The sequence below is a fragment of the Micromys minutus genome, assembly GCF_963924665.1.
Source record: "Micromys minutus genome assembly, chromosome: 8".
Classification (NCBI taxonomy): domain Eukaryota; kingdom Metazoa; phylum Chordata; class Mammalia; order Rodentia; family Muridae; genus Micromys; species Micromys minutus.
In genome coordinates, this window is record NC_137977.1 from 48,935,783 (window position 1) to 48,963,251 (window position 27,469).

The 27,469-nt window shown below is 37.0% G+C and overlaps 1 protein-coding gene across 5 annotated transcripts; it reads right to left on the bottom strand.

Moving 5' to 3' along the window:
• Nucleotides 1-541: 541 nt before the first annotated feature.
• TXNL1 (thioredoxin like 1) lies at nt 542-26,290 on the bottom strand. 5 transcript variants are annotated; one of them, XM_080920278.1, is made up of 9 exons: nt 26,018-26,289; nt 18,210-18,306; nt 16,052-16,225; nt 13,614-13,736; nt 11,649-11,718; nt 10,370-10,542; nt 8,291-8,395; nt 1,985-2,027; nt 542-701 (listed from the first exon to the last, which is right to left on the bottom strand). In XM_080920278.1, exons 1-8 carry the CDS (start codon nt 26,113-26,115, stop codon nt 1,989-1,991), a joined length of 879 nt encoding a protein of 292 aa, XP_080776404.1. In that variant the 5' UTR covers nt 26,116-26,289; the 3' UTR covers nt 542-701; nt 1,985-1,988. The 5 variants fall into 5 exon arrangements, 4 of the variants coding, with proteins under 4 accessions (XP_080776404.1, XP_080776405.1, XP_080776406.1 ...); XR_013975110.1 differs by lacking the exon at nt 1,985-2,027 and having other exon boundaries at nt 2,071-8,395; nt 26,018-26,290; XM_080920279.1 differs by lacking the exon at nt 1,985-2,027.
• Nucleotides 26,291-27,469: the final 1,179 nt, after the last annotated feature.

A 27,469-nucleotide genomic window follows, 5' to 3' on the forward strand; every position in this document is an offset into this window, starting at 1 on the left:
AGTTAAAATCTTGGCATGAGACCAGGTTTAGTGGTATATGGCTGCAATCCCACCATGGGAGTCAGGTGAAGGATATCAATGGTGAAGCTAACCTGAGAACAAAACATTTATAAACCTGTTAACTACCAGGGATGGGTAAGAGTAATGGATGTCTATAATTTGAGTAAATTTATAAAGCCTTGATAATTAAATGTCTTTAATAAAATAAGTCAGTATGTACTTGAACTTGTTAACCATTCCAAATCCATGCATAAACACTCCACATATATGGATGTTTCAAATCCATACCAAAGCACTCCATGTGTATAGACAGTACTCCAAAGTCCTGCAATGTTCTGTTCCTCTAGAGATAGACTAGCTTTTAGTCAATGTAATACTAGATACAAGTCTTCTATATAAACAAAAAGTTAACCAATTTTCAAATTAAAAAAGAGAGAATGCACTTATACAGAATGACAAAAGTTTAAGCTTGGCAAAAGTAATGACTTTTATTTACAACTGCATTTATCAAGATTACAATAGAAACACTAGTGATACCATCTGAACAAAAGCAATGATTTATTGGTACTGGCAACAAATAAAAGATTAACAGTTTCTGAAGAGAATCAAGCAATTATCCAGGAGCTGCAAATCTGCCTGCAGTAAGTCTTCCAGTGTCTGTCTTTTGAACCCTAATGGCTTTCCCCTTTTTTGCCAACTACCTAGGAAAACAAAAATAAAAAATAAATTTAGAAATATGTTTTAAAAAAATATTAACGTAATGATTTCAAGAAGACTTAGTCCTTTTGTCCTTGTATTAATTTTTAACCATGAATCTTTTCCACATGCAATGTACTTTTATTGTGGCAGCAAACTGTAACATCCCTCCCCCTAAACACAAGGAATTAAACACATGCAAGCTATTTTTACTTTCCCACTGTCTTAAGAAGAAATTTAATTTTTCCAAGCCAAGTTGACAGTTTAAAGAAGTTAATTTAAAAAATTTAAAAAAGATGCTGCTATGTGAGTAAAACATTCTTAGTGTACTAGTTTTAGGCAATTAGAAATCTAATGTCAATTACAGGATAACCTGTATTTAAAAGGATACAGTAAATTCATGTCTTCTATACATTTCCTTCAATATGAAAACAGACTGAGAATGAGGAGTTCTTTTCTAGCTTTAAAAAGAACCCTGATTGGTAAAAATGGTCTCTAAGAAACATAAAAAATAAACCTTGCATCTGATTAAAAAAAAAAAAAATCTAGCCCTGAAGGTCTATAAAAATGCCTTAGTTCCCATAAATGTCATAGAACACACAAACAAAAGACCTGGTATCTACCACTAAGTCATGAAATCTGGTTCTCTGCTGGTTCTACGCTCTAATTTATCTAAACAGAGTTTGTCATTAGATATTCTCACAGCATAAATGTCTCAAAATAAATCCCCTTTATAATGAACTACATGTCTGCTGGTAATGAAAAGATTTATATGCACATGTAGAAATCTAAGTTTCTTATTTTAAAGTGAACAGTAGTGTCCACAAGTCATTAATACACGTTTGTAATAAGAAATAGCTGGGTCAATGTCATTCATGAGAATAGACTTAGAAACACCTTCCATTGAGAATTATTAACCACAGAAAGATGATGTTTTTGTGTAGCTTGTTTTACACTCGAGCTAGGGACAACTTTTAAAGAAATTCCTTTTTGGTCCATGTAAACCATATTAGAATAGTTCAGAAGTCAAAGGGACAATGTCATTAGAAAACAACAGAAGAGTGGACAAGAGTAAGAAAAACAGGACTTTAAAAATATACCAGAATGCAGCAGGATAGTAGGACCTATGCCATCAATGAGTTTTAGCTGATACGCAATACAAAATTACAAATCACCGTATTACTTGGGAAATGCAGCATGGGGCTATTAGATTAAGCAAAAGAAAACAATTAATAGTAAAACAAAATTTTAGAGGATGTGATACAGTAGAAGATGCAAGTCTGCATACTGTTTCACAGGTTGACAACTCTCAACTTGCCAATATGTATTCTCTGTAAAAAAAGAAGAAATTCAGCATTCCATGCAGACTCTTACCCCAAACATAAAGCTCTTTCATTCTGTCTTATCCTTTCTATTACACCCCAGACAAACCAAAGTCTAGGTACATCAAAATTAGATGTTAAAAGCTTTCACTCAGTAAAGAATCCATTGATCTTCTGCGTTAGTGTTCTGACCCAGCCTGTTTAGTCCATGTGTCCTTCAACTGGCCTTGACTCAGCATGAGAGATACACCACAAAAACATTTTGAGGACATCGTTCCGATGTGAAAACTCACAACTTGCAACTAAAAACCTGAGAAGTATGTAACACTAGCTCTGGTTAAAAAACAAAACAACAAAACAAGAAAAATTTGTACTTTCCAAAACAATTCTCCTGATCCTAAAACATAAACTTTAAAATAGATAAAAATATTACTCAATTAAATTTAAAAGCATTTGTAACATTTAAAATTTTCTTCAAAATTATTTTTCAAAATATTGAACAAAACAGCAGTAGGTTTAAAAACAAAAACAGAACTGCCTTATGAACACGCAGTGTGGTAAGAAAATTAAGGCACCAGACTGCAAGCAAAATAAAGGGCCAACTGAATCCTGAGTGTGGTGGCTCTGAAGGAAGAGATGGTTGAGGCAATCTAGGTAACAAGAAGCTGATCCAGATGCTGAAGCTGAAGAAATCTCGGAGCGACAACTGAGAACTGGGGAGGGTGGGAGCAGTGGGTGACAGATGAGCAATGAAGCAAAGGGGTAGGGGGAGGACAGTGAGACAAGTTTATCTGTATATTACTTCATTAAAAAAAATCTTCTGCTTTTAGTTCATTGAGTTGTATTAAAAAAGCTGAAAAATAAACAAATAGAAGTGTTATAAAAATAGCGTATGTGGTAAATGGCCAGTTTAGAAAAGTCTATTTTTATAAAAAGTGATAAAACGTGGTCTACTTTTCTCATGCGCCTTGTTCCTTAAGAAGCAAAGCCAAGTGTCTTACTTTTGCACACTTGCATTTTGATATAAAGCAATCTATGTAAAAAGCCTATTTTAGCAAAAAAAAAAAATTTACTCTTAGTTAAAATTGCAAGCTCTTCATGCTATATCACAAAAAATGCATTTACAGAAAATAGCCAACGTATGCATGACACCTTTGAGGGCCAAAACAGACAGACAGAAGGTGTGTTCTATTCTAGCAGATCTGAGGTGAATTCAGAGAGCTGTGGCAGCATGCAGAGGCTTCTAAAGTAACTATCCACAACCAAGGTTTATCAATATTACCTTAGCTTCTGTCATCTTAGTGACATAAGGGGGAGGTCAGTGACATGCTGAAAACTAAAATCATCTACAAATAACTCATATAACAGAAGAATGGACACTGAAAATACTTATAACTTACTACTTCATGATCCATTAAACCATATGATGTAGCCTTCTCTCCACTACAACAGTATCTATCTTCGCTTAATATAGGATACACACCAAATATTATTTTGAAAATTCAAAAATTAGAACATAGACCCTTTCAATATCTGATCAATTATACTGTAAAGGAAGTTAAGTGTCACATTTGACTTGTCATTGCATGACCTGTGTCTCAATGTTTCCCTTCTATCCAGGGCACCTCATCACTATGGTTTCCTCTATCCAAATCCTACATATAAAACAGAGCAAGACTCTCTTTATCCACAGTTTTCTCCTACTTTCCTAAAGATGGTCAGAAAGAAGAAAGTATCACTGCTGAAAATAGAATACCTTCACTGCCTGTTATGTTTTCTATTGCTGTGTAAGAATACAATCTTGTTATAAGCAGGGACAATGGCTGCTGTGGCATAACATAAGCATAAACAGAAAAGTCAAACACATTCACTGGAATTCAGAGCTCACTGACAGTTTTTAATAAGGAACTCTATAAAAGGACCAAATAGGCCAAGCTCATATAAATCCTAAGTTTTTCTATATTGAAGATATTGTTTCTTACATAAAATATAACCCTAAAGAAAATTAGTGACGGCAAGCAGAATAAATCTCAACCAGAAGCAGTTACAAAATCAATGTAATATTAATATTCTTAATATATCTAAGAAGCACATTCATTTAAAACCAGTTAAATCTTCGGTTCTGAATCCTGTTTTGAAATTCTTCTTCTAGCAGTTCTAACACTACTGCCAGGAGCCAGAAAACTGCTCTGAATCAAAATTGCCTTTACAATAATAATACAGTCATTTTCTTTTAAATTCTCATTCTTTTTAAATACAGCACAAATGGTACATGCTATAACTGGCTGAATACAGACACCAGTATTATCACGAGAACTCTATTAGGCTAGTGAATAATTCATAAAAATATGAAGCAATATTTTCTTATTAAAGTGGTTTTTCTATTGGAAAAGATGGGCTTTTTAGAACTTTGACTGCAAGTATATGTGTAGATAATGTGTGTGCCTGGTGTCCGCAGAGATCAGAGGATTTGTGATTCTCTGAAACCAGAGTTCCAAACTCGGAGCCACCAAATTAAACCCAGGTCCTCTGTGAGAGCAACAAGTTTTTTTAACCACTAAATTATGTTATGTGTCTAGGCCCTGAAAAATGTATTTTATTAAAAATATTACTGTTAATATATAGTACATTTATTAATTATAGCTTTTTAAATCCCGGTTTAACCTTTTCTTGTTGAGACCTCACACTTGCAGCAATCACCCTACCTCAACCAAATCTGCAGGTGAATGGATGGACCTAGAGAGGAGAGCCCAGATATAGAAAGACAAAGGCTATGCTGCATGTTCTCTCATCTGTGGTTCCTACACCAAATCTGCAGGTGTAAATATACAACATGGAGTAACCAAAGAAATAACAAAAGTATAAATTGACTGTAGGGCAGGACGTGGGGCCTGTAAGGGGAAAAATAGCAGGATGGCAGTGATGGGAACGGAAGTGAGGAGGGAGATCAACACAGAAGGAAGAGGGATGAATGACACCAAGGTGGCTTGGTAAAGTCAGGAAATCCTATCTCACATTTGCCTAAAATTATACACATACAGAGGTGAATGTACACACACGAACATGCACACACTTACACCCTAAAGGAAGTTAAGCTATTTGAGGTAACAAGGCTCTGCACAAGAACCACAGACTAACAAAGCTCAGTACCAGAGATGAAACCTTTCAAGGCTTTGGTGAGCGTTGTCTAAGTGACTCCCAAAACAAAACTGATTACCAATGTAACCAACCTTTGGTTGCCTCTCAGGGGTTAAAGGTTGGACCCTACTGCTGAAGAAACCACACATGAGGATACATGACTTGGGCTAGATCTGATTGGAAAGCCCTTTTTACCATAGTCTAACTGTCATAATTTCAGAAAATACTATGTAAACTATCAAAGGCGGCAAGCAACTAATCAGCTCTACTCGGCGGCAACACCTACGAACCATAACAAGCATCAACATGACAAGATATGCATAAAGGTCTAACTGGAACCGAGCCAGCTAGCTTCCCGGGACTACTGAGGTCAGAGACCTTAGGAAAAACATCTATTACTGCTACTTTGCTAGACCAGCATAATCCCTTACTACATTCTAAATCTTATCCTTACATCCACAGGTAAGTGTGACTACCACACCTCATCAAAGCTTTTCCTTAGAGAAAATGGAAACCATGACAGAAAAACAGCACTAGACACAATGCAGAGATCAGTGAATCATGGGGAGCCAGCCCCAGGGGTCATCAGAGCTCCTGCATCTCTGGATGAGGGAACACTGTGGAAGAGAGGGGCATAAAGAGTGTAAGAGCCCGAATTTCAGATACCCACTCAAACAAGTCTCCTAGAAATGTCTGTATAAACCAGACAGGAACCATAGAAAAATCAATGGACCTGTTACTACTGAAGGGGAAAGTTTTTGTAGGGTCCAACACCTAGGCAAAAACCTAGGGGCAACTTCTGACTTCTCAGAGAGGGAAACTTGTCCTCTCCCAGAAGATTCGCCTTCTTAAATGGCCTTCTGATGCCGAGTCATTAGGTTTGAATCCATGTACACAGAAAGAAAATAACAACAACAAAAAAAAAAAAAAAAAAAATGGATTCAACAGGTTGTAAAAAACACAACACAAGATATGAGTGTGTAATAAATACAATCAAAGAAAAAGGGACTACCAACTTGAGATAGAGGGTGTGTGGTTGTCAACGATTTAAAAATGGGAAGGGATGGAGGGAGGCAAGGGGGAGAAAGTAATGTAATTCTATCTTAATTAAAACATACAGTTACTAATATAGAGTGAGTTTATTAATTGTAATTAAAATTTTTTCCAACTAATCCTTTTCTTTTGACTCTCACTCTGACACCTAGGCCTTCATCGTGGTAGCAAAGCTACCTTAACTTCCCAAGTACTAAAATTTAAAGGTATGACCCACTACCGCTGGATTCCCCATTTAATTGCTACTAAATAAATATGTTAATAGAAACTCTACTTGGCCAGGCGGTAGTGGCTACTGCCTTTAATCCCAAAACATGGGAGGGAGGGGCAGGCAGAAATCTGTAAGCTCAAAGTACCAGTCTGGACTACAAAGTGAGTTCTAGGACAGCCAGGACTACTCAGAGAAACCCTGAATCAAAAGCAAAACAACACAACACAACAACACCACCATTTCTTGATCTTCAACTATCTTTCATGTTTTAGATGACACCAGAGACCAAACAGTTTAGGAACTGCTACTTTCCATCACTTAAATAAGGTGAGAAGGCAGACAAATAATGAAAGCAAGCTCTCAAGCAAACACACTCCTCAAAAGCACCAGCTTTGGCAGCCGAAAAGACTGAACAGCTAGAAGGATGTGCAATCAATACTTAAGACAGTAACTAAGGCAAACCGTAAATATTACAACTGAACAGTAGCTGACTGGTAAAATGCAGAAGAAAACATTACTTGCATCAAAAACAAGTTAAGTAGCATGGGCTGAAGGAACAAACAGGACACTGAAGCAAAACTTAATGATGGAAGATACTAACCTGACACAGTGTAAACCTCACAGAAGAACTGAGCCAGTGACAAACTATACAAAGAACAGCTAGAGCGAGGCCAGTGCATTTAATTCAAGCCAGACAAGCAGGCAGCCAAAACATCTTTGTTGCTCACACATTTTCCAGGAAAATACACTCCATAGGGTAAGAATGGAGCTGCTTTATACCTGCTTCTTCTAAGCATTATATACACACAAAACACCTGGTCATGGCAGAGCTAAGTATTCCTGCTGCCCCTAAAACTTAATTATGCTATGAGACAGTAAGAAGTGACTGAAAAGTAACCAGAAAAATATGTATTAGCCAGGCTTTCTATTTTTTTAAAAAACTAACATATACCTCACTGGATCATCTACTGTTCAGCAATTTAATTTTCTATAATTAAATTAGGTCTATAAATATCACCAAAATGAGAGACTTCTCAGGATATTCTAATCCCACAAAACAAGTGCCTGCATGAAGTGTGCTGCTGGGAATTAGCAGCCCTAAGGAAACTCTTCCCTGGTAATCAGGTTCTAGACCACTGGCTAAGCACAGCCATGTTCTGTGGCAATGTTTCCTGCACAGTAGCACGTTTCCTGCTACAGGCTGGGCACTAAGAAAGCTTTCAGTGGCACCTCTAGGACCTGCGCCTGCGTACCTGAAAGTTACCAATACAACTGCTACCAGAAACAAAGTGTCCTGGAAAGCATGGGAAAAAGCTGACCCTCACTCCTCAAAGTCCTCCATACTCGGTAAGCTCTATGTTAGACTTAGGGTTACATCCTTCAAGAATACAGACATACATTTATAAAAATAGCAAAAAGCTTACACAATCACTTTTAAAGTATTTGCTGAAATATGTCCTTTTAGAACACAGTGCTTAGAAAGTCATACATAACCATGTGTTAATATCTGTTTATCAAAATAAAATCATTCAAGTCTTTGTAAATACATTTCATTATCAGCAAACTCCTTAAAAATTTTACTATGCCTTCCAAGTAATAATCTGACTATAATTTCTTACTTATTCCTAAGCATTTTGTATAATTAGATTATTATTTTTTACTCAGATGTATTCACTAATATTTTTCTATCAGTTAAGAGTTATATTTACTAAAGACTTTTTTAGTTGAATATCTCAACAAGGGACCTTCATTTAATCTTTTATGAGACACAGCTCTGAATCTTTATGTTTAAAAGGACAACTAAAATATAAGACATTTTTCCTCTGAAATTGTATTGTATTTTCCTTAATTATCATTTGAACAAACTTACTCGCTTGAAGTCATTCATATTTGTTGCCTGGACTGGAGTACCAATGAAAGTAAAATATGAAATTCTCGTTGTTTCTTCTTCTCCTTGATTAGACTGAACAAATAACTAAAACAAAATCACATTTATAATTTATAATTACAACCTATTTTTCATGACCATGCTTTAGATTTAATCTATTTGCTTTCTTAATAAAAACACCTTCCATCCCTTTTAAGAATGAAATAAGATTACACTTACACCAGTATTCCTAGAAAATTGCCTGTTCTCCATCTGCCCTGCAGGTCTCACTTTCTCCAGAGATGCCCTGACAAGATGCCCACATATGCAAGTTCATAGTAATGTAGTGTGATGTATAGAAAAGTCATAATTAAGTCTTTATTGACTACAATGAAAGAGTGTGGAATTCAGTCTTTCAAGTGTGGGAAATCTGTCACTGTAATCTTTCTGATACTCTAGCACTCATTCTATTTCCTAGAAGAACTGAAGGAATGATGTTGGCAGTATGCTCTGAAGACTATGTTCTGCCTAACTCCAAATTCTCTGTTTTAAAATTTCTCTCTCAGTACATAAGAGATAGAATCCATTACTTCCATATTGCTTATATTCGATTTTTGAAAAAAAAATCCTCTATTAAAAGAAATTAGATAATCTAAAAATGTTCTCTACTTAGAAATAATGTCTTACTGAACGGGGCCTGTATTGGTCTGCACAGTCCTCTGTGCACACATTACAGCTTCAGCTTAGTGTCTTTCGGGGCTCCTGAGTATGTAAACAAGTGGGTCTCTGATTCTTGTGCTTTCTTCTCTTGGCCCTTTCCTTCTGTTGGTTTGTCCCATCCATCTTAGATGTGACAGTTTCTGTCTTATCTTTTGTTATGCTGTGTTGTGATCTCTGAGACACAGAAAGGAAGTGGATCTGGATGGGAGGGAAGTGGGGGAGAACAGGGAGCAGTAGAGGGAGGGGAAACTGTACTCACAATATAGAATAAGAGGGAAAAATCTGTTTTCAATGAGAACAAACTGTCTCTCTTCATGTTGTTCTAAGATATTACTACGTTTTCATTGTTGAAACTCCTTTCAAAGAGTTTATCTAATCAATTTAAAGAATATAATAAATGCACTTTTAAACCAGTTCCCAGCTTACTTGTATTTAAAATTCATCTTTCTTTGATTAAACTCTGATCAAAACTATTATTTTAATCCTACTTTTATCATCATAAAAGTGATAGGAATGCCTTATGTGTCTTCACTTAGATCACTGCCTAATTTTCCAGATATAAATGATAGTACTGTACTTACAAGGTGGCCCTTATCTTCAGTTTTATTTAGATAAAACGTTTAGAATAATTAAACCTCAGCTTGCTCACACAGATTGATTACAGGAACTATCTATGTCCACCGTAACCCTCCAAAAGAGAACTTACAGGGTTCTTCTGATGATCCATCGATACAAAGGTGCATCAGTCTGGCATGATTTGAACTCAGCGCTCTATGGCTGGTTTCTCCTTTCTTTTCATAGATCAATAACTAAAATTATCTCTGGCAGTAGTCAATATTCAGATAAACCTTAGCTATCTCTTAAAATATAAAGTCATCTTTTTCAAAATCTTTTTTAGTTGGTTGTATTAGATAATGCCTGTAACTCATCACTTGGAAGTTTGAGACAGACCTGTTGTGAGTTCAAGGTCAGTGTGGGCTACACAGTAAATATCAGGCCAACCTGAGCTACAGAGTAAGTTTCTGTCTCAAAAAAAAAAAAAAAAAAGAAAGAAAAAAGTTTAAAGCCAGTCTTAATACCACAGTAACTACACTGAGAGACTACATTCTAGGAAATTAAGCAGGACTTTCACACAGGTACCAGACTTCTTCACCAGTTGTAATAGAGAATACATAAATATCTCCACTCTAAGTGAAAATGTTCTAGAACAACAAACTGACAAATCCCATTAATCAACCTCCATTTCTCAACTTTATTGGATAAATTCTACTTTACAAGATCATTTAGACATCACCTAGGATATAGAATTCAGCAATACTGTCCACCAACCAGAGGAAGATAAATTGAGAAAATGCTACTCACAGTTACACTGTTAACATTCTGAAATTTAACGTAACGAAGAGGAACAATGCCATCTTCTTTAATGTCATCTTCTGTCAGTTCCAGAGCTTGGGTTGGCTCACTCCTTTCTGCCTCCTCAAAATCCATAGATCGGGGTAGGTTGATAAAAATTTTTACATATTTAGGACCCTGACCTATAAAATGGTTTAAAAAAAAATGAAGTACTAAAACTATAAACACAGTAACATACTTTTCCTTTATCATCAAATGTAACTTGTACAGAAACCTGTGTAGACACTAAAACTAAATCTAAATATTGACAATCTTTTCCCCCCAACATTTGCTGGTATCGTCCTAGCCTAGTTCTACTCTTCATTAGAATAAAAAAACATACGCATGCACACAGACATAAGCAAGTTCCTACCCTCAATGACAAAGGACATACACTGAGTTGGATGTGGTGGGGCACACCTTGGGAGGCACAGGCAGGTAGATGTAAAGAGCAAGCTCCAAGTCAGCTAAGGCTACATGGTGGGACTCTGTCTTAAACAAACAGAAGCTCTGCTACATACAATAACTATAACACTATCGTGAAGAGCTACACAGAAGGTAGTATGGATTCTGATAGCGTATACCTGTTAGCAGCCTTCCATGAAATACATATACTAATTTTTTGTTGCCAACAACTTGCACATTTTGCTACCCAGGAGGAAAACATATTACCACTAAGACTTACCAAAAAGGAATTAATCCTAAAATTTCTCAGTTTTACTTTTAATCAGTTAAAGAAAACTGAACCAAATGATGAAGCCCCTTAGTCCTGACTGCCTTCTCTCTCAAAAACATCAAGAGTAACAGGGGAAAAAGAATTGCGGCAAAAAGAAAAAGAAAAAAAAAAAAAGAGCCGCTGACTTTATGAAACAAACCGTGTGTAAAGCACACTGCTGTACATAGTCGTGACAGTGCATTATTAACACTGCACAAAAAGCAGGGCCTGGAGCCTCGTTTTTATCACCCTGAAAAAGAAAAGTCTGAAAACAGTTTCATTTCTAAACAATAACTGCATAGCTGCTAATAATTTAGAAATGGGAGGAAAGAATCAGTTCTTTGTAAACTATGGGAAAACAAACATTTTTACATTTTTACTTTAGTTCTTAATCCCACATTACATGGACATTTATCATCTTCCTTAAACAACATAGAAGATCCACATCTATTTAGGGGGAAAATGTTTTAAATGTAAAGACAACAGGTTTAACAAAGTAGAAAGTCAGATTGTAATTAACTGTCCTTCACTCACCATTATCTGGTCCTTGAAACTTCATGGAATAAAGCTTAACAGGTTGATTGAATGCCACAGTAATAAGTAGCTGTAGGGAAAATAGTTTAATTATACAAAAGGGTTTGTTAAACACAAGGAATATACAAAATGGCTATGGGACTAAAATTAACAAGAGTGGTACAAACCAAGTTCATCTAACAAAATCACTGCAATATAAATTCTGTGAGCCGAAATTAGTTTGACAGTTAAGGATTGCCACCACCAATTACTTACATATAAAAAAGTGCAATAAACATACTAAAATTATGTGTAAGAACTTAGGATCTGGGGCTGGAGAGATGGCTAGCCATTTACGGGCATTAGCTGCTCTTCCAGAGGAGCCACCTTCAATTCCCAGCACCCACATGGTAGTTCAGTCATCAGTAGCGCTCCAGTCCCAGGGATTGAGCACCCTCTCCTCACACCTCTAAGGACACCAGGTATGCATGTGATACAGACATAAATGCAGACAAAGCATTCATATACATAAGATAAATATTATGAAAGGAAGAGAGGGAGGGAGGGAGGAAAGCTAAGAACTTGGGATCTACAAACTGACAAGTAACCTACATTCCCACAAATAAAACAAAATTCCCAAATAAAATAAATGTAAGTTCTAACTTTTAATATGCAACACACATCTTTTCTGGTGTACCAAGTACTTATCAACACTGCTTGACTACTGGAAGGCAATATGCTGCCATGCAGAGACATGAACTGTGATGTAAAATTCAAAAAACAGGACTTTTGGGACCAGGACTGCAGTCAGCGTACAATGCTCTGAGTAGTGGGAGAGAGAAAAGGGAGGAAAGTCACTAAGATCTAAGGCCCTTAGGCCTTCAAAACCTGACTCCAAATTTTTCTAGACAGTCACATACGGGAACTGAGAGACCAGTGCTATCTGGAGTCTCTTTGAAGCTCTAAGTTATCCATTAATTTTTTTTCCCCACTCAAAACTGTATTTGTTGTTTAGAGGTATACTCCTACCCTGTAAAGACTTCCCTTAACAGAAGATTTCAGCAAAGCAATAGACAATGCCACCATCTACACTGTCGTGTTTTTAGGTAACTATACACAGGAATATGTGAGTCACAGTCCTGAAGCTATCATAAAGTAACCCTAGTTAGAAGAAAGAGATTTTAGACTTATTATTTCAAAATCATATTGTGGTCTAAGAAAACAGCTATTTCCTCTGGTTATACCACTCTTCATACTTAATTCCAAACAGTGTGTCAAAACAGCAATCCTGCTGTGTGAAAAGCTGAAATGCTGGTAGAAAGCAGGTACGAGGGGAAATCTAGAAACAGATCAGGTCAGCAATACTGCCTAAAAGCAGCAAGAAGCCATTAGCTCTTAGAAGAAGGAGCAACATGCAGATGAACTCTTGTGACAGGAACTAAGCATACACAGAACTAGAGAGTAAATTAAGAAAAGCAGTACCCAGAAGGTAAAGATAGTGTGGTTAAGGTATTGTCCAACTTTCTCTGTGGCAAGAGCAATGCAGGGAAGAGAAAAAACAGGAGATAGTCTTACATGGGAGTTCTCATCTAACCAATCTCTACTTCTCAGACACAAACCATCTGTGTAGGACAAACACAGAGAGCAGTGTAAGAAATGGCCAGTATGGTGATGGTCTAAAGCAGCCGTGGAGCACACAGGTCCTCCGATGTTCTTTGGGACACATGGCAACTCCCTCAGAACACAGAAAGGAGATTAATTCAGACGGTAATGGAATAGGAGTCAAAGAAACTGAGAGCTACACAAAGAAAAGGCAGAAATGATTATCTGGAAAAGAACGACATAAGCCACAAGACATGGACAAGAAAAGGCAAGGATCATCATCTGGAAGAGAGACGTAAGCCATAAGGCAAGAACACAACAAACAAGAAGAGCACTTGTAAATAGTGACAGCCCTGCCCAGCCTTAACACAAGCACTCAATTACCTGCTCATCACAGTCAGATTCCAAGAAGGACATGTCTTTTCGTAAACAGTTGTCAAAGCCGTGCTCATCACTTTCATTAAGACATTCACAGCCAGCTTTGTTAATAAAAGGCATTAAATCCATCTGAAACCAAAGAAATTAGGAACTTAGGCAAAGCATTTGGATTTAGTATAAAAAATATAAAGACTTGAACCTGTACATTTTTAGATCAGGTTATTTTGAAGAAAATGTTTGCTTTAAAATAGTTACTGAAATTTTTATAATATTCTTTTCAATTGGATTTCTGACTGAAATCTATCACTAATTATTAAAACTAAATCTAGGCTTAACCTACAAAGAAAGGTATCAGAAACCCATCTTGCAGACCTTGGTATTCCCCAGAACATTTGCTACAAAGAACAAATGATTGTCTATACAAGGATCAAGGACACTTACACCTGGAACTTGGGAAATAGATGTAAGAGGTACAGAGTCTGAGGTCAACCTAGGCATACATGAGACCCCATCTCAACCAAAACCAAACCACACACGGCAAAAAGCAAGCAAGCAAACAAACAAAGAAACAAAAGTCAAAAAAAAAAAAAAAAAAAAAAAAAACAAAACAAAACAAAAAAAAAAACAAAACAACCAACCAAATCAAAAAGAAAAAGAATAAGACCTGTGTCTCCATGAGACACCTGACTTTAGGAGAGGCAAACCCCAAACTGAGAATGGCAAGCTAACAAGCATCAGCAGCCTAACTTCATTCACCCTAAGCAATAATGTGCACCCTTACTTCATGGGCTCCCTCCTCCTTTCATAACATCTAAGAACAGGGCTCAGTCCTTTCTTAGGGAAACTAAGTTCTAAGGAACTAAGTCCCAGACCAACACAACCTCAAATCAGGTCCAGGCACTACAAGGACTAAAATCAAGGTGATGGTGCTGGCTGTGAAATCACTTAGGATCCCACTAGCTTAGCTATAGGTAACAATAGGACATAAGGGCACAATTACATAATTTAGAGACTGCTTTTGTTTAGGTCAAATGAGCTGAAACCAGTGACACTTAAGTTGAGTCTAGTAAAGTATCCCCAGGAATGTCTTTGTCTAATTGTTTCTGCCTGAGCATATGCACTGAGATCCCACAGTGTAACCACACTGCAGAAACCATCAGTTACTTCACCTTCTTTCCTCCAACTATCCCTAAGTGTCCCTAAATAAAATTCTTGGGGACATGAATTACAAAACTGTTTTCTGGTCTTCATGCTTGGATGACTTGTAAATAAACTTTCTCTTTCACAAAACTTGTTTCAGTAATTGGCATAGAAGTACAACAGGTACAATGAATAGTTCAGTAATTATCCACCACACCTCAAACACGGCTTACTCTTTCTGACTGGGTGCTATTTTAAATATAAACTAACTGTATACACTAACAGAAAATAAATAATGCCGTTATGTTACAGATGCTCAATGACAAAGATACACACACACCGTACACACAAAAAACAAGCTTTCCTGTCTAATTGACTAGTTTTTCAGCTTGACTTTAAAAGGTTTACAGAGAACACACTGATCTGCTTTACTGTACTTAATCTAAATTTTTTTTTTAATGTATTGGCTGCAACTTGAGGAAAATTTGTAGCACCATAAAGTACTTCTGAACATGGCTTCCTTCCTGAACAATGTCAAACTGCACACAACTGCATTAGGACTATTCACATTATGTTGTAGTTTAAAATAATATTTTGAGTTCTTTAGTCTTTGTCTTAATTTAAAAAAAATATCTTACCGTTAAATACACTCAATTCTAAAGTCACATTTGTTTCTAAACTAGAATGCAGGAAGTTAAGTAACATGGGAATTCAGTGCATTAAATTCAAGTCATGTTACTGTAAGAATGAGAACTATTACACCTCTGAGCCCAGCATGGTGGGGAGGAGGAGGGCAGAGGCAGGACAGTCTCTGGGTTCTAGGACAGCCAGGGCTACACAGAGAAACTCTGTCTTGAGGGGAGACAAGGAGAGAGACAGACAGACAGACACACACACACATACACACACACACACAGAGAAAAAGAGAGAGAGAGAGACGAAGAGAGACAGAAAGAGGGAGAGAGAGAGAGAGACGAAGAGAGACAGAAAGAGAGAAACTGAGAGACAAAAATATTTTTCAATGCCATATCTTCCACTCACGGGAGGGGGCAAGCTTTAGAATATGGCTATTTAATAGTTTAGAAAACAACTGTAAATGATAAAGGAATTTAGCCAAAGAAATTTAGGGGGAAATAATTTACAATAAAGACTTAAGGTTATAATAGACAAAACTCAATAATCCATTTAGTTTGAAAAATGCTCATTTGGAAGCATTTTAAACAAGTAAGAAATAAAACAGTACATTTCATTTCAACCAAACAACATCAGATTTAAGATATTTTCTTTACTCTTCGGTGACATACATAGCCTTTTGGAATGTCTGTGTCCTCATTGCTTCCGGGATCATTTTCTAAATGCTGCTTGATTTTCTCTTCTAGCCCCACAGCATCTGCTCCTTGATACTGATCGATTCTCACTTTGTTTCGAAAAAACAAAAATGTCGGTGTTGCTGATATATTGTTGGTGGCAGCTGTTCCCTAGAATCAGCAAATTAAAGTGTTAAAAACGAATCTTACACAATTTTCATTTTTCATTCAACAACCTTAAGCAAATTAAAATCACAAGTCCTAACCAGAAAATAAAATAATGTATTCCTAATTGCTATTTAAGAGAGCAACTAGGCTCAGTAGTTAAAAGCACTAGCTCTTCTTCCAGAGGATCCAACATCAATTTCTAGCACCCACAAGGCAGCTGACAACCACCTATATGACAGTAGTTTCAGGAGATCCGATGTTGTCTTCTGGCCTCTGCAGAACCCAGGAACTCATATGGTACTCAGTCATGAATGCAAGCAAAATACCCATTCACATTAAACAAATGAATTTAAAAAATCTTAAAGAGCAGACCTAATGGGAGTTGCTATGGAGACAGTTATACTACCCATACACCCACGGTAGAGAGCTGGTTTTGTTTTTTAAAACATAAATCTTATTGTCATATATTTATATAACAGAACAATTACCTTCTACTACAGAAACTGTACTTTATGGCAGGCAGCTGTTTTATAATTATGCAGTATAAATTTTGAAAAAAGAAATAATCAAAGGCGGGGCACATTAGTACACACCTTTAATCCCAGCATTGGAAAGGCAGAGGCAGACAGATCTCTTGAGTGTGAGGCCTGCCTGGTCTATATAGAGTTCAGGCCAGCAAGGACTAAAGAAGACTGTTTCAAACAAATAAAATAAAATAAATTTAAAAACACAAGAAAGGTAATGAGTTAATACAAAGCACTGGTGCTAAGAAAAACGACCTGAAAAACAAAGAAAGGCCAGTCCATAGACTATCAAAACAAGCACACAGACAGGCAAAAAAGGGTCACCTCATCTCATTTTTGCTCTCACAAAAATGATTTCATTGCCGGTCATCATAAAAATTAATAGCTATCTTTTTAAATTTTGCTTTAGTTCTATAATTTAATACTGAATGGAAATTAATAACCAAAGCTCCACTGTTTAAACTTTGATGGCAATGATTTAAAAACAGCAAAGCAAATCAATCTGTCCTTTCACACATGCCAATTCTATGAAGAGGTACAGAAGACATAATTCAAAGGAAAAAAAGCACAAAGGGTATCTATCCCCTCTAAACTACAGAAGGGACCTATTAGAACAGCACTGTCTTAAAAATAGAAATTATGACACAAATGTGAACGATAACAATGAACTAAGAGTATTTAGCATATGAAAAACACACAGTTCTTTATTTCTTAATTCTCTCCATGCAAATGCCCTGCCACACCACCACAATGGTATACCTACAGCTCTATGCCCCAAATAACACATTCTCCTACCATTAGAAAAGGAAAAGACAGTTCACAGACTGGGCAAATATATTTGCAGAACATACTAAACAAAGTACTTTTTTACCTGTAATGTGTAAAGAACACTCACAAATAAGAAGAATAAAAATGACACCCAAATGAAAAATCAACTTTTGGAATAGGTAATTTGCCAAATGAGGTACTTAACATGGAAATTAGTTAACAGGGAAATCAGGGAAATACAAACTGAATCTACTTTTATTGCAATATGTTAAAACAAAACATAGTATTCAAAACAGAGGAACTGAACTTTCTTACGTATACTGTTCTTAACAATGCACAAAGCATAACCACTCTTCATATAACTTTAAAAATGAGATTATGAAATGATCAAATTAAATTCAACTATGATCAAAACTGCTCTGCTATACCTTGTGATCAATTTACCCAATGCCTCAGCAGAAGATGTAGAACTGCCAAGTAACCTATTACTTTAACAACATCCTATTAAATCCACTCCACATAAGAAAAACTTGAAATGATATGCTAACCTGTATAGTCAAAATGACATAATAATCCTAATATTTTCCTGTCTTCTAAGGAATACTGTATGAATAAAAACATAATGGGTACTATCAGTGTTGGATTTTGAAGTGTTTCATGAAAAAAAGAAGGAAAGAAAGACTCTCCTGCCTTACCTGGCACTGATGCACATCTACTTCCAAGAAGACTGCCTGTGGGTACTTATTACTCATAGAATTGAATGCCGGGGCAATCCTCAAACATGGTCCACACCTGAGAAAAAGAGAGCTTATACAATAAATAATACAGAGATTATACTAACTCATGTTATAAAAGCATGTATCAAGTTAAACAAAACAAGGCACAATGATTCTCTTGGCTTTAGGCATTCTAGTATATTCATCTGGATTATTTATAATACTGCATTAATACCATATTGCCCTAATGAGTACAGATACAAGATCAGGTCTTAGGCCGAAAACTGTAAAATCTTTCCATTTTGTTCTCATGCAAAGAAAACAAAGGAAAATAAATAGTGGGTTATGTCTATAAATTTTTAAAGTCAGTATGGTCAAAAAAAATCAATCCCCCTAAATTAGGATTAATTAAAAAAATCTTGACTTTTAAAAAATTAAATAAATTTATATTCTAACATTTATAGGGTCTTCTCAGTGATAATAATAAATCAAGTGGTTATTCAAATTTTAAAAAACTAACAACAAAAACAACAAAAAAAAAACTATCACTGAATACACAATCAGTGATTCCAGATGACTGAAAATTTAAATGTGAAGTAGTAAATACAAGAACTTTAAAAAAAAAATGTAAGAAAAAGGCAACCTAACCTGAGGTTCAAAGCTAAAAAAATCAAATATTAAGCCCTATCATAAAGCTTTACTAACAGCATGCAATACATTTGTTTGAACATGTTATTTGAAAATCTTTAGAATTCAAAATGATCCTCAATGATATAAAACTGGAATATTATATCAGCATTAAAAAGTGTAGATATCAGAGCATTCTGAATTTTAAATGTTCCGATTTGAGATATTTAATTGGTTAAGTCTACAATAACTATTCCAAATCCCACCAAACTCTGAAAGCTGGGAACACTGATCCCATGCATCTCAGGTACAAACAGTCTGTACAGGGACAGCAACCTGGTTAAGAGATAAAAAACTTAGTCTAGAAGCAGAGCCACACTATATTCAACCATGTGACTTATTAAAATGTTGAGAATCCAAGCACTAGAGAAGGTGATCTTTTTAGTGATAGTGCTAGATCAAGTGGATATTCACATTTAAAAAACAAACAAGAAACAACCTCTCACTGAATACAGTATCAACTTCAGATGAACTGAAGATTTAAATGTGTAGTAATATAAGTACAACATGAACTAGAAAAACTGTAAAACATTTCTTAAACAACACAAAGGACTGGTATCTGATAACTTCATAGTATCAACAAGGGTTTTTTAGAGCAGAAGAAAATACCCTTCTGGGGAACAAAGTGCTAGATATAGGTGGGCATATTTACTTTTATTAACCTTAATTTTCTCAAACTTAAACAAGAACTATGTAGATGTGCTTCCTGAGCAAGCCTGGCAGCCTAAGTTCCATGCCCAGAATCCATATAAAGGTGGACAGGGAGAACCAGTTCCACATCTGCCCGCATAGCATCTGTGCACATGAACAGACATCACAGACAAATACAGTAAATAAATAAACCAAAAACACGCTTTGTCTTATTAGTAGCTCTGTCTAGCCTGGAATTCCCTGGTTGAAAGCGAACTCATCTGCCTTCCCAGTGCTAGGTTTGCAAACATGAACTAGCATACTCAGCCTAGTAAATAATCATTTTAACCATTGAGTCCATGTTATATTGATATTCCCTCTGCCTATCTATCATCATCCACCTACCCACCAACCACAGATAAGCTAATTTATGTTAATGAAACACCCTGTAGCTAAACAAACTTGATCAAAACAATATCACCATGCAAATATCTACTTCAAAATCTAACCTGTCAAAAAATCAAAATAGTTTCAGAGATACAAACTAGCCTTCTTTCACATTACAGCCATCCAAATTAGTTTAGTCTTCTTTTTTCCTTTTTTTAATGTTTGTTTGTTTTTATGTGTATAAGTGACCTGTTTAAACACACACACATACACACACCCAGAAGAGAGCATCAGATCCCATTATAATTATAGATGGTTGTAAGCTACCATGTGGTTGCTGGGAATTACTCAGAACCTTTAATTAATGAAAAATTTCTATAACTAATTCAATAAGCCAGCTAGTTTTCCTGTATAAAACAGCAGCTTGAAAACCTTTCATAGCTATTATCCAGTATTTCCAAATGTCAGACCTCTCCCCTCCTGCCATGAAAACCAAAACCAGTATTCGTTTCTTTTAAATTGTTGCAACAGGACCCAGAAATCATCTAGTTCAGGGGTTTAAAAATGGGTGGGAAAAATTACTTTTGTGCCTTAAATCTCTGACTGAAAGGTTATATTTCGTACCTTTACATATAAGATGGACATGCAAAAAGGGTTTTAAGTTATGCTTCTTGATGGAGAACATAGTAAATAAGCTTATAGTTCCCTAGTAAGTAAAAGGACCAAAAGGACTACCCATTTAAACTGATTTAACTGATGGAAATTGGAAGATCTCTTATGTATATATTGTATCTTCTGCAAACAGGAATAACTTCACTTCTTTCCCTATTTGCATCCTTGTAATTTCCTTCTTTCACTGATTTGTTCCAGCTACTGCTTTGAACACTACATTGACAAAAATTTAAACAGGACAGAGGACAGTCCTGTCTCATTCCTTGAAGTAAGTGGGATTTTTCTTCTTTCACCAAGACACTAGCTGTGGGTTTGTCATATGCCTTAATTACGCTGAGCTCTGTTCACTCCAGTCCTACTTTCTTCAGGACTTTCCCATGAAGGCATGTTGGATTTTCTCACAGACCTCTTCTGAATCTACCGGTCTGATCGTGCAATTTTTCTGTCTTTAATTCCATTATTTAGTACATTTCTTGACTTACATAAGATGAACCATCCCTGCATATCCAACCTGCACAGAGATCTTATTGATATATCCCTTTTTGCAAGTATTTTATCAAGAATTTTTTATCTTCACCAGGAAATATTGACCTGAAGTTTTTTGTTGTTGTTGTGTCTTTACCTGGTATTAAAATAATACTGGCCTCATAGGAGTTTGAAAATGGTCTTTCTTTCCTTCAAGTATTGGTTGAAATATATATATGTGCACATACAATAACAATAATAAAGAGGTCATAAATTTGAAGGAAAAGGAGGAAATGGGAAGAGTTGACAGTGGGTAAAAAGTCTAAATATAAAGTTCTCATGCATACAATTCTCAAAAGAAATTCTTAAAAAACTAAAATAAAACATATGTAACCTAACATAATCACCTACTAAGAACTGAAGAACAAGGCTGGTGTGGTAGCACATGCCTTTAATCTCAGTACTCTGGAGGCGGAGAGGTAGGCCTGGCTAAATAAAAATTTAGGTATATTGATATATGAGACATTTTAAATAACCTAATATACATAAAATTTAAGGATAGTGGAGAGAAAAATCTTTGAAACACTATGCAAAATAATTTTAAAATTCATAAAACTTATGATATAGTAGAATCAAAGAATTAATGCACAAAAAGAGTACAAGAAAGGGAAGAATAAAGGAAAAGGGGCAATGAGAAATACAGTAAAGGGCAGACTCAAACCTAACACTACTGATAACATCAGATGTAAGTAAGTATTTACAAAGCAAACTATGAGGAGGTGTGGTGGTACACACTTTCCATCCCAGAACTGGGGAGGCAGAGAAGGCTGATCTCTGCAAATGGGAAGATGGACAGGGCTACAATAAAGAGGGACCCATCTAAAACAAACAAACAAAAACTGAAGACCAAAAGTTAAAAAGTTGTTTAAAGTCCAACACCCTACTCGGAAGGGCCACAAGCAGGACAGACCATTCATAAATCTAATCCAGTTCCAGTTCTTTTTAAAAGTTACTGAGTTTTTAGTAACTTTCCTTCTAGCTCTAATACTGAAATTCATGAAATTCTTTCCTACTACCTTTTACAACAGCAAGTGCTTTTATCTCGACCAAGGCTTGTACAAACATATGTACAACCATGGATAAAGAAAATGTATGCACTTTTAAAGCTTTATTTCATAAGGGCTTGCTTTTTCCACAGGGAATAAGTTTCAAACAGGCCATTTCTAAATGTACTGTAGTTACTAAAGTGCAGCTATAACTGTAACTGGTTCTGTAAATCACATAAAATATACCTATTTTAGTAATTACACTTTCTTAATAAAATAATACACTTTGGTCACTTCCTATCTTATACAATTCAGAAAGATGTTAAATTATTTTTACCTCATTTAAAGTTTTACAACTGCCAAGAACAGGGCTAGGGAAAAAAAGCTCAGCAGCAGCCTAGCATGTAGGAGTCACTGGGTTCAATCCCCAGCCAAAAACTAAAAACTCTAAAATCTTTAACTACCACACCTAAAAGTCCATTACAGATGCTGTTTTGTATAAAGCAATAGCTATATACGATATCCTGCACACTCTTGAAGAAACTACATCCTCTTGAAAAGGAACAATCTATAAAATACAATTCTCTTTTTATATGATTTAAGTTCAGGCAAAACTAAGTGTGAAAATCCAAAAATGAAGGGAAGAAGCCCAAGGATGCAAGAATTGGGGTTATAAATAATGGTGTATTTCTTTTTTTTTTTTGTTTTAAGATTAATTTTATGTATGAGTACACTCACTGTAGCTGTCTTCACACACACCAGAGAAGGCATCAGATCCCATTACAGATCGTTGTGAGCCACCATGTGGTTGCTGGGATTTGAACTCAGGACCTCTGGAAGAGCTGTCAGTGCTCCTAACCACTGAACCATCTCTCCAGCCCCAATGGTGTATTTCTTACTTAGTGTTAGTTATAAAAAAGTGGACCTTGTAAAATTTATCAAGCTACACAATTTAGTAATTTGTATCTTCTTAAATGTTAGTTATCAAAGACCCCCACCCTTTATGCCCAAAACAAAAAACTTCCAACCAAAACGTTACAAAATAAGGCCTGCTTTAAGAAAACAAAATATAGTAAACTGTCAATAACTGGAAGACTCAAATTACTGAAAAAGGTGTGATATATTCACTTCAAGATAAAAATCTTCCCTATACCAATAGGGAAGAAACTATACATTCTTTCAGCTTAGTATGTCCACAAACCAAAATCAATAAAACAGCACTGTTGACAACCACTCAATGTATCTGGCCATATTTAAGATGCAACTATTTGGAGACAGTTATTTTAGAAATCTTGCCAGAATAGATTTTTAACATATAGAATTCATCCTCTTAACAGTATGAATAGCTTAATATTCTCACCTTGCCAGGAAAATATGAGTAAAATGAATTGTTGATAGGTTTAAGAGTATAATGCAGACAAAATTAATGCACTCAAAGCAATCTTTATCAAAAAATGAAGCAGAGACTGAAAAAGATGTAATACACCAGTGACCACAGTAATATTCATTACTAACAGCTACAAGTAAACACAAGTGTTAAGAGAGGAAAAAAGGAGTGAACCCAAGACATCCTTTACTGCAGATGAACCTTGAAAATGTACATGAAACAACTAAAAAAAGACAGGCCACATACTTTGTCACAGTTCACTCACATGTGCTGCCTAAAACAAGCAAATTCCCAGAGACAGCACAGTAAACGATCGGGGAAGCCAGTGGACGTGAGAGAGTGGGGATCTAACAGTTTCATTCTTCTAGAGAAGTGAGAACAGGGTGTTTCTACTTAACAGGTAGTTTCTGCTTGGAATGATATGGCTATTTCAGAAAACAAAGGTAATAACTGCGCAATATTGTGAATGCACATAACACCCCTGAATTATACTCTTTGAAATTGCTAAAAATGACTCCATATGGTGGTGCATTCCTTTAATTCCAGCATTCGGAAGGCTAAGGCATGAGGATCACAAGTTTGAGGTTGCCTTGAGTCATTTTAGTGCTTGGGGTGTAACTCAGTGGTAGGTACTTACTTACCCAGTATGTTCAAAGGCCCTGTGCATATACCAAAAGCAGCTTCAGATTCTTAAAGCCATCTACACACTGCTAGAGCAATGGCTGATAGGTAATGTTAACTTTCCCTGAGCAGTTTTGGAGATTTATCGGACAGATACTTGCAGGTCACAAAGTATAAATACACTGCAGTGACCTCAGAGAGGAATGCCTTGACTGCCCACATTGATAGAATGGTGAAGATTTTTAAAAATAAAAAGAATGTTAAGGGTAAATACAACCTCACTCGATTTATAAATGTTACCTAAATACTCTTAAACTAAAAATGTTCTCTACATGTAAGCATTTATTTGTCTTAAGTTTTTACAAAGGAAATGGAATTTTCATTCCATTAACTAATAAGTAATCTATCTCTCTACTAATCAGTCCCTGCAGGTATACTGAAAATGACTCCACACTAACAAGTTCCATCAATAGCAATGTCCCTCCACCTTTCTCACTCCAGTCAGTAACGAGTTGTCATTCGAATGGTAAGCTGGAAAAGTGTAAAAGCTCCATCTGACCGGAAGTAGAGGATGAACTGAAAATGAGATTCCTGGTTGAAGCCATCTTTTCTCTTTCATTTAGCAAACAAGCAGCCATTCTCCTAGTATGAAAGCTATACACACGGAAGGCTGAGAAGACAAGTCTAGGATTCTGACACTCCTTTGAGACATGTCTTAACACACATGATATAGCCTAATCCCTTCAATTTAGACTCCTAATAATTTACCTTCCCTTTCAGTTCTGTAGGAGACCCGCCCCAAAACAAAACAAACACCAACAAAAAACCCCTTATAACTTGTTTTCTTCTCTGTTTGTACCCCGATCTCCTAAAGCTATCTACATTTTAGACACAACATTTACTGAACCCTGTACTAGAAACTAAATTTTTCTCCGGGTTTAAGAAAAAACAAACACAATAACACAGGCAAGCAAACCTGTTACATAAACTCCCTCCCAGGTGGTTTGTGTGTAAATAATGCCAGGTGGTCAAATGAAGATCTCTAAACCTTTTAACTTGGAACTGCTACATTCAAGGGCTCTGTAAATACACGCTGAGTTTTTTGGCTTTTAAGGCCTAGTTCCAATTTACAGACGAAAACATTATTACACACCCAAGAAGCGATTCTCCAGCTTTAACTGTCCTATAGATCTAACATCTTTCCACATTCCTATCATCTTAAATCAGTAAGCTAAAATGGCCATCTGGACAAACAGAGGTCTGTGTAACCCGTGACATGAACAAACATTATTTTGCGTCTGTAATCTGCATCCACGGAGGAGACCAAGACAAAAACCAAGCATGGAACAAATATGTTATGCACATTAAAAACATTGTCCCAACACTAACTTAATTCAACACGCACCAACTAGGCCTTAAAACCACACGTTATTCCGACTAGACGGACACCCTCATCTGGATCTTTCAAAGGCTTTGCAGAAAATTCAGGCGAAGAGAAATCAACGGTTTGAAAAATAAAGCGTTCAGAGGTACTAAAATGAAAATGATGGTTGGCTCTTCCCAAAGATAGGGAGCGGCGCAAGTAGTAGAGGCTGAGCCTCCTACAACCTGGAAACGTCGCGGGCCGCCCCCAAGAGCAGAGACATCTGCGATTTTAAACTCGGCGGGACCCGCCAAAGTGGCCTCTGTGCCCGCCAGGAAGCCCCCCTCTGCACATCTGAGACCCGCACTCCAGAGCTGAGGCCTAATCCTGGCAGCGGCCTAGGCTGTAGTCACCACTGGACATTCCAAAGCAAAAGACGACAGAACTGAGACCGGGAAATTGGGGGTGGGGAGGCCGGGGAAACAGGGACCCACAGAGGAATGCCAAGAGATCCCAGACTCGGCCTCACCCTCTCATGGTGAACTTGACCACAGCAAGTCTGGAGCCCGCCCCACTCAGCTCCGGCTGGAAATCTGGATCGCTCCCGACCGGCTTCACTCCCACCATCCTCACAGAGAGCCCGGCAGGGCGGCCACGACGCTCCCGGCCTCAAAACTCAAGAAGATAGCCCGAGAGAGGCCGGAGACAGGCTGCAGGAGGCCGGGGCCTGGGCGGGAACGGCGACCACGACGTGTCCTCCCGGAGCTGCGAGTGCCGAGTCACGCCAGGGAGCAGGCGAGCGGAGGGGGAGGAGACGCGGGCTGGGAGGGGAGCTAGAGGGGCAAGGCGCGCAGCACCCAGCAGCCACCGCGCTCAGGGAGCCTCGGCCCTTGCGTGTTTGTCGTCATTTCCGCCCCTTCCGGTTCTCCTGTACCCGCCTGAAACTTGCACGACGGGAACGGCGCAGGCGCGGCCTGTACATTCCTCGGCGCCGCCAGGCTTCTGTATTGCTGCCCTAGCTTCACCGACCTAAAGTTCTCTTTTGTTCTGTTTTGCTCTGTTTTAACCAAGGGCTGACTTTGAGGGGACCGGCGCATGACTATAGCCTAAGATCACAAGGCACCCTTTACAAGAACTCTTGACAGTGCTCCTGTCTTGTATTCAAGAGTTCTTGTGCAAGTCACTCGGCACATGATAGCTATTAGAGACATTTCTTTCAGTACATATGGGTGTCCTCCGAGCAGACATTCAAAAATATGTACCCAAATTATGCCAAAAAGAGATACCCCAATTTCTTCAGGAATCTGGAGTCTAGTGACACATAAAATTAACAAACAGGAAAGTTGGAAACAAACGAGGTGAGCTTGTGACTCAAGGTAAAGGGTAGATGTAACTTCAGAATGCAATCTTGTAGAGTCTAGATTTTAAAGGGGAAACAGGAATTAGAGAGGGGAAAGTGGGAAGGAGATACAGAGGGAACCGTAGCAGGACTGGAATTGGCTTGATCAAAAATACGACTGCGTGCATGAAATTCTCAAAAATATATTTGATATAGGATGTAAAAATGTGTGAACAGACATCCAGTGACAGAAAAGTAATTCGATTTTGAAGGAGAAAGGTAATGGAAATATTTCAGATAGAGGAACCAGCATGTGCAAGTGAATTGCAAGGGCAGATAATAGGCAATACTTACTATACACACACACACACACATACACTTAGGTTATATCAGATAGTGTAATGACTTTAATAGAAGCTGGCAGAATTTTCCATAATCTCAGCAACTAGTCCTACAGGCATGGGCAAGCCATCAACCTCTCTGAACCTTATCTTTCTTGTTCGACAAAGTGTGTTAATATCTTATGTCCAGAATTGTGAATTATAGTGATGTTCAAACCAAATATACAATACCCAGCAAGTACTATTTATAAACAGTTGTAAGTTAGCTACCTGTGTTAATAAAATACCGTGGGAGAAAGCA

What these genes read in the sequence shown, in the direction of transcription:
- TXNL1 (XM_080920278.1), bottom strand. Translation starts at nt 26,115, where the DNA reads ATGGTGGGAGTGAAGCCGGTCGGGAGCGATCCAGATTTCCAGCCGGAG. An exon ending in GTCAAGTTCACCATGAGAGG is followed by an intron (nt 18,307 to 26,017) that starts GTGAGGCCGAGT and finishes TCTTTTTCTCAG; the next exon opens with GTGTGGACCATGTTTGAGGA. An exon ending in TAGATGTGCATCAGTGCCAG is followed by an intron (nt 16,226 to 18,209) that starts GTAAGGCAGGAG and finishes TGCTGATTCTAG; the next exon opens with GGAACAGCTGCCACCAACAA.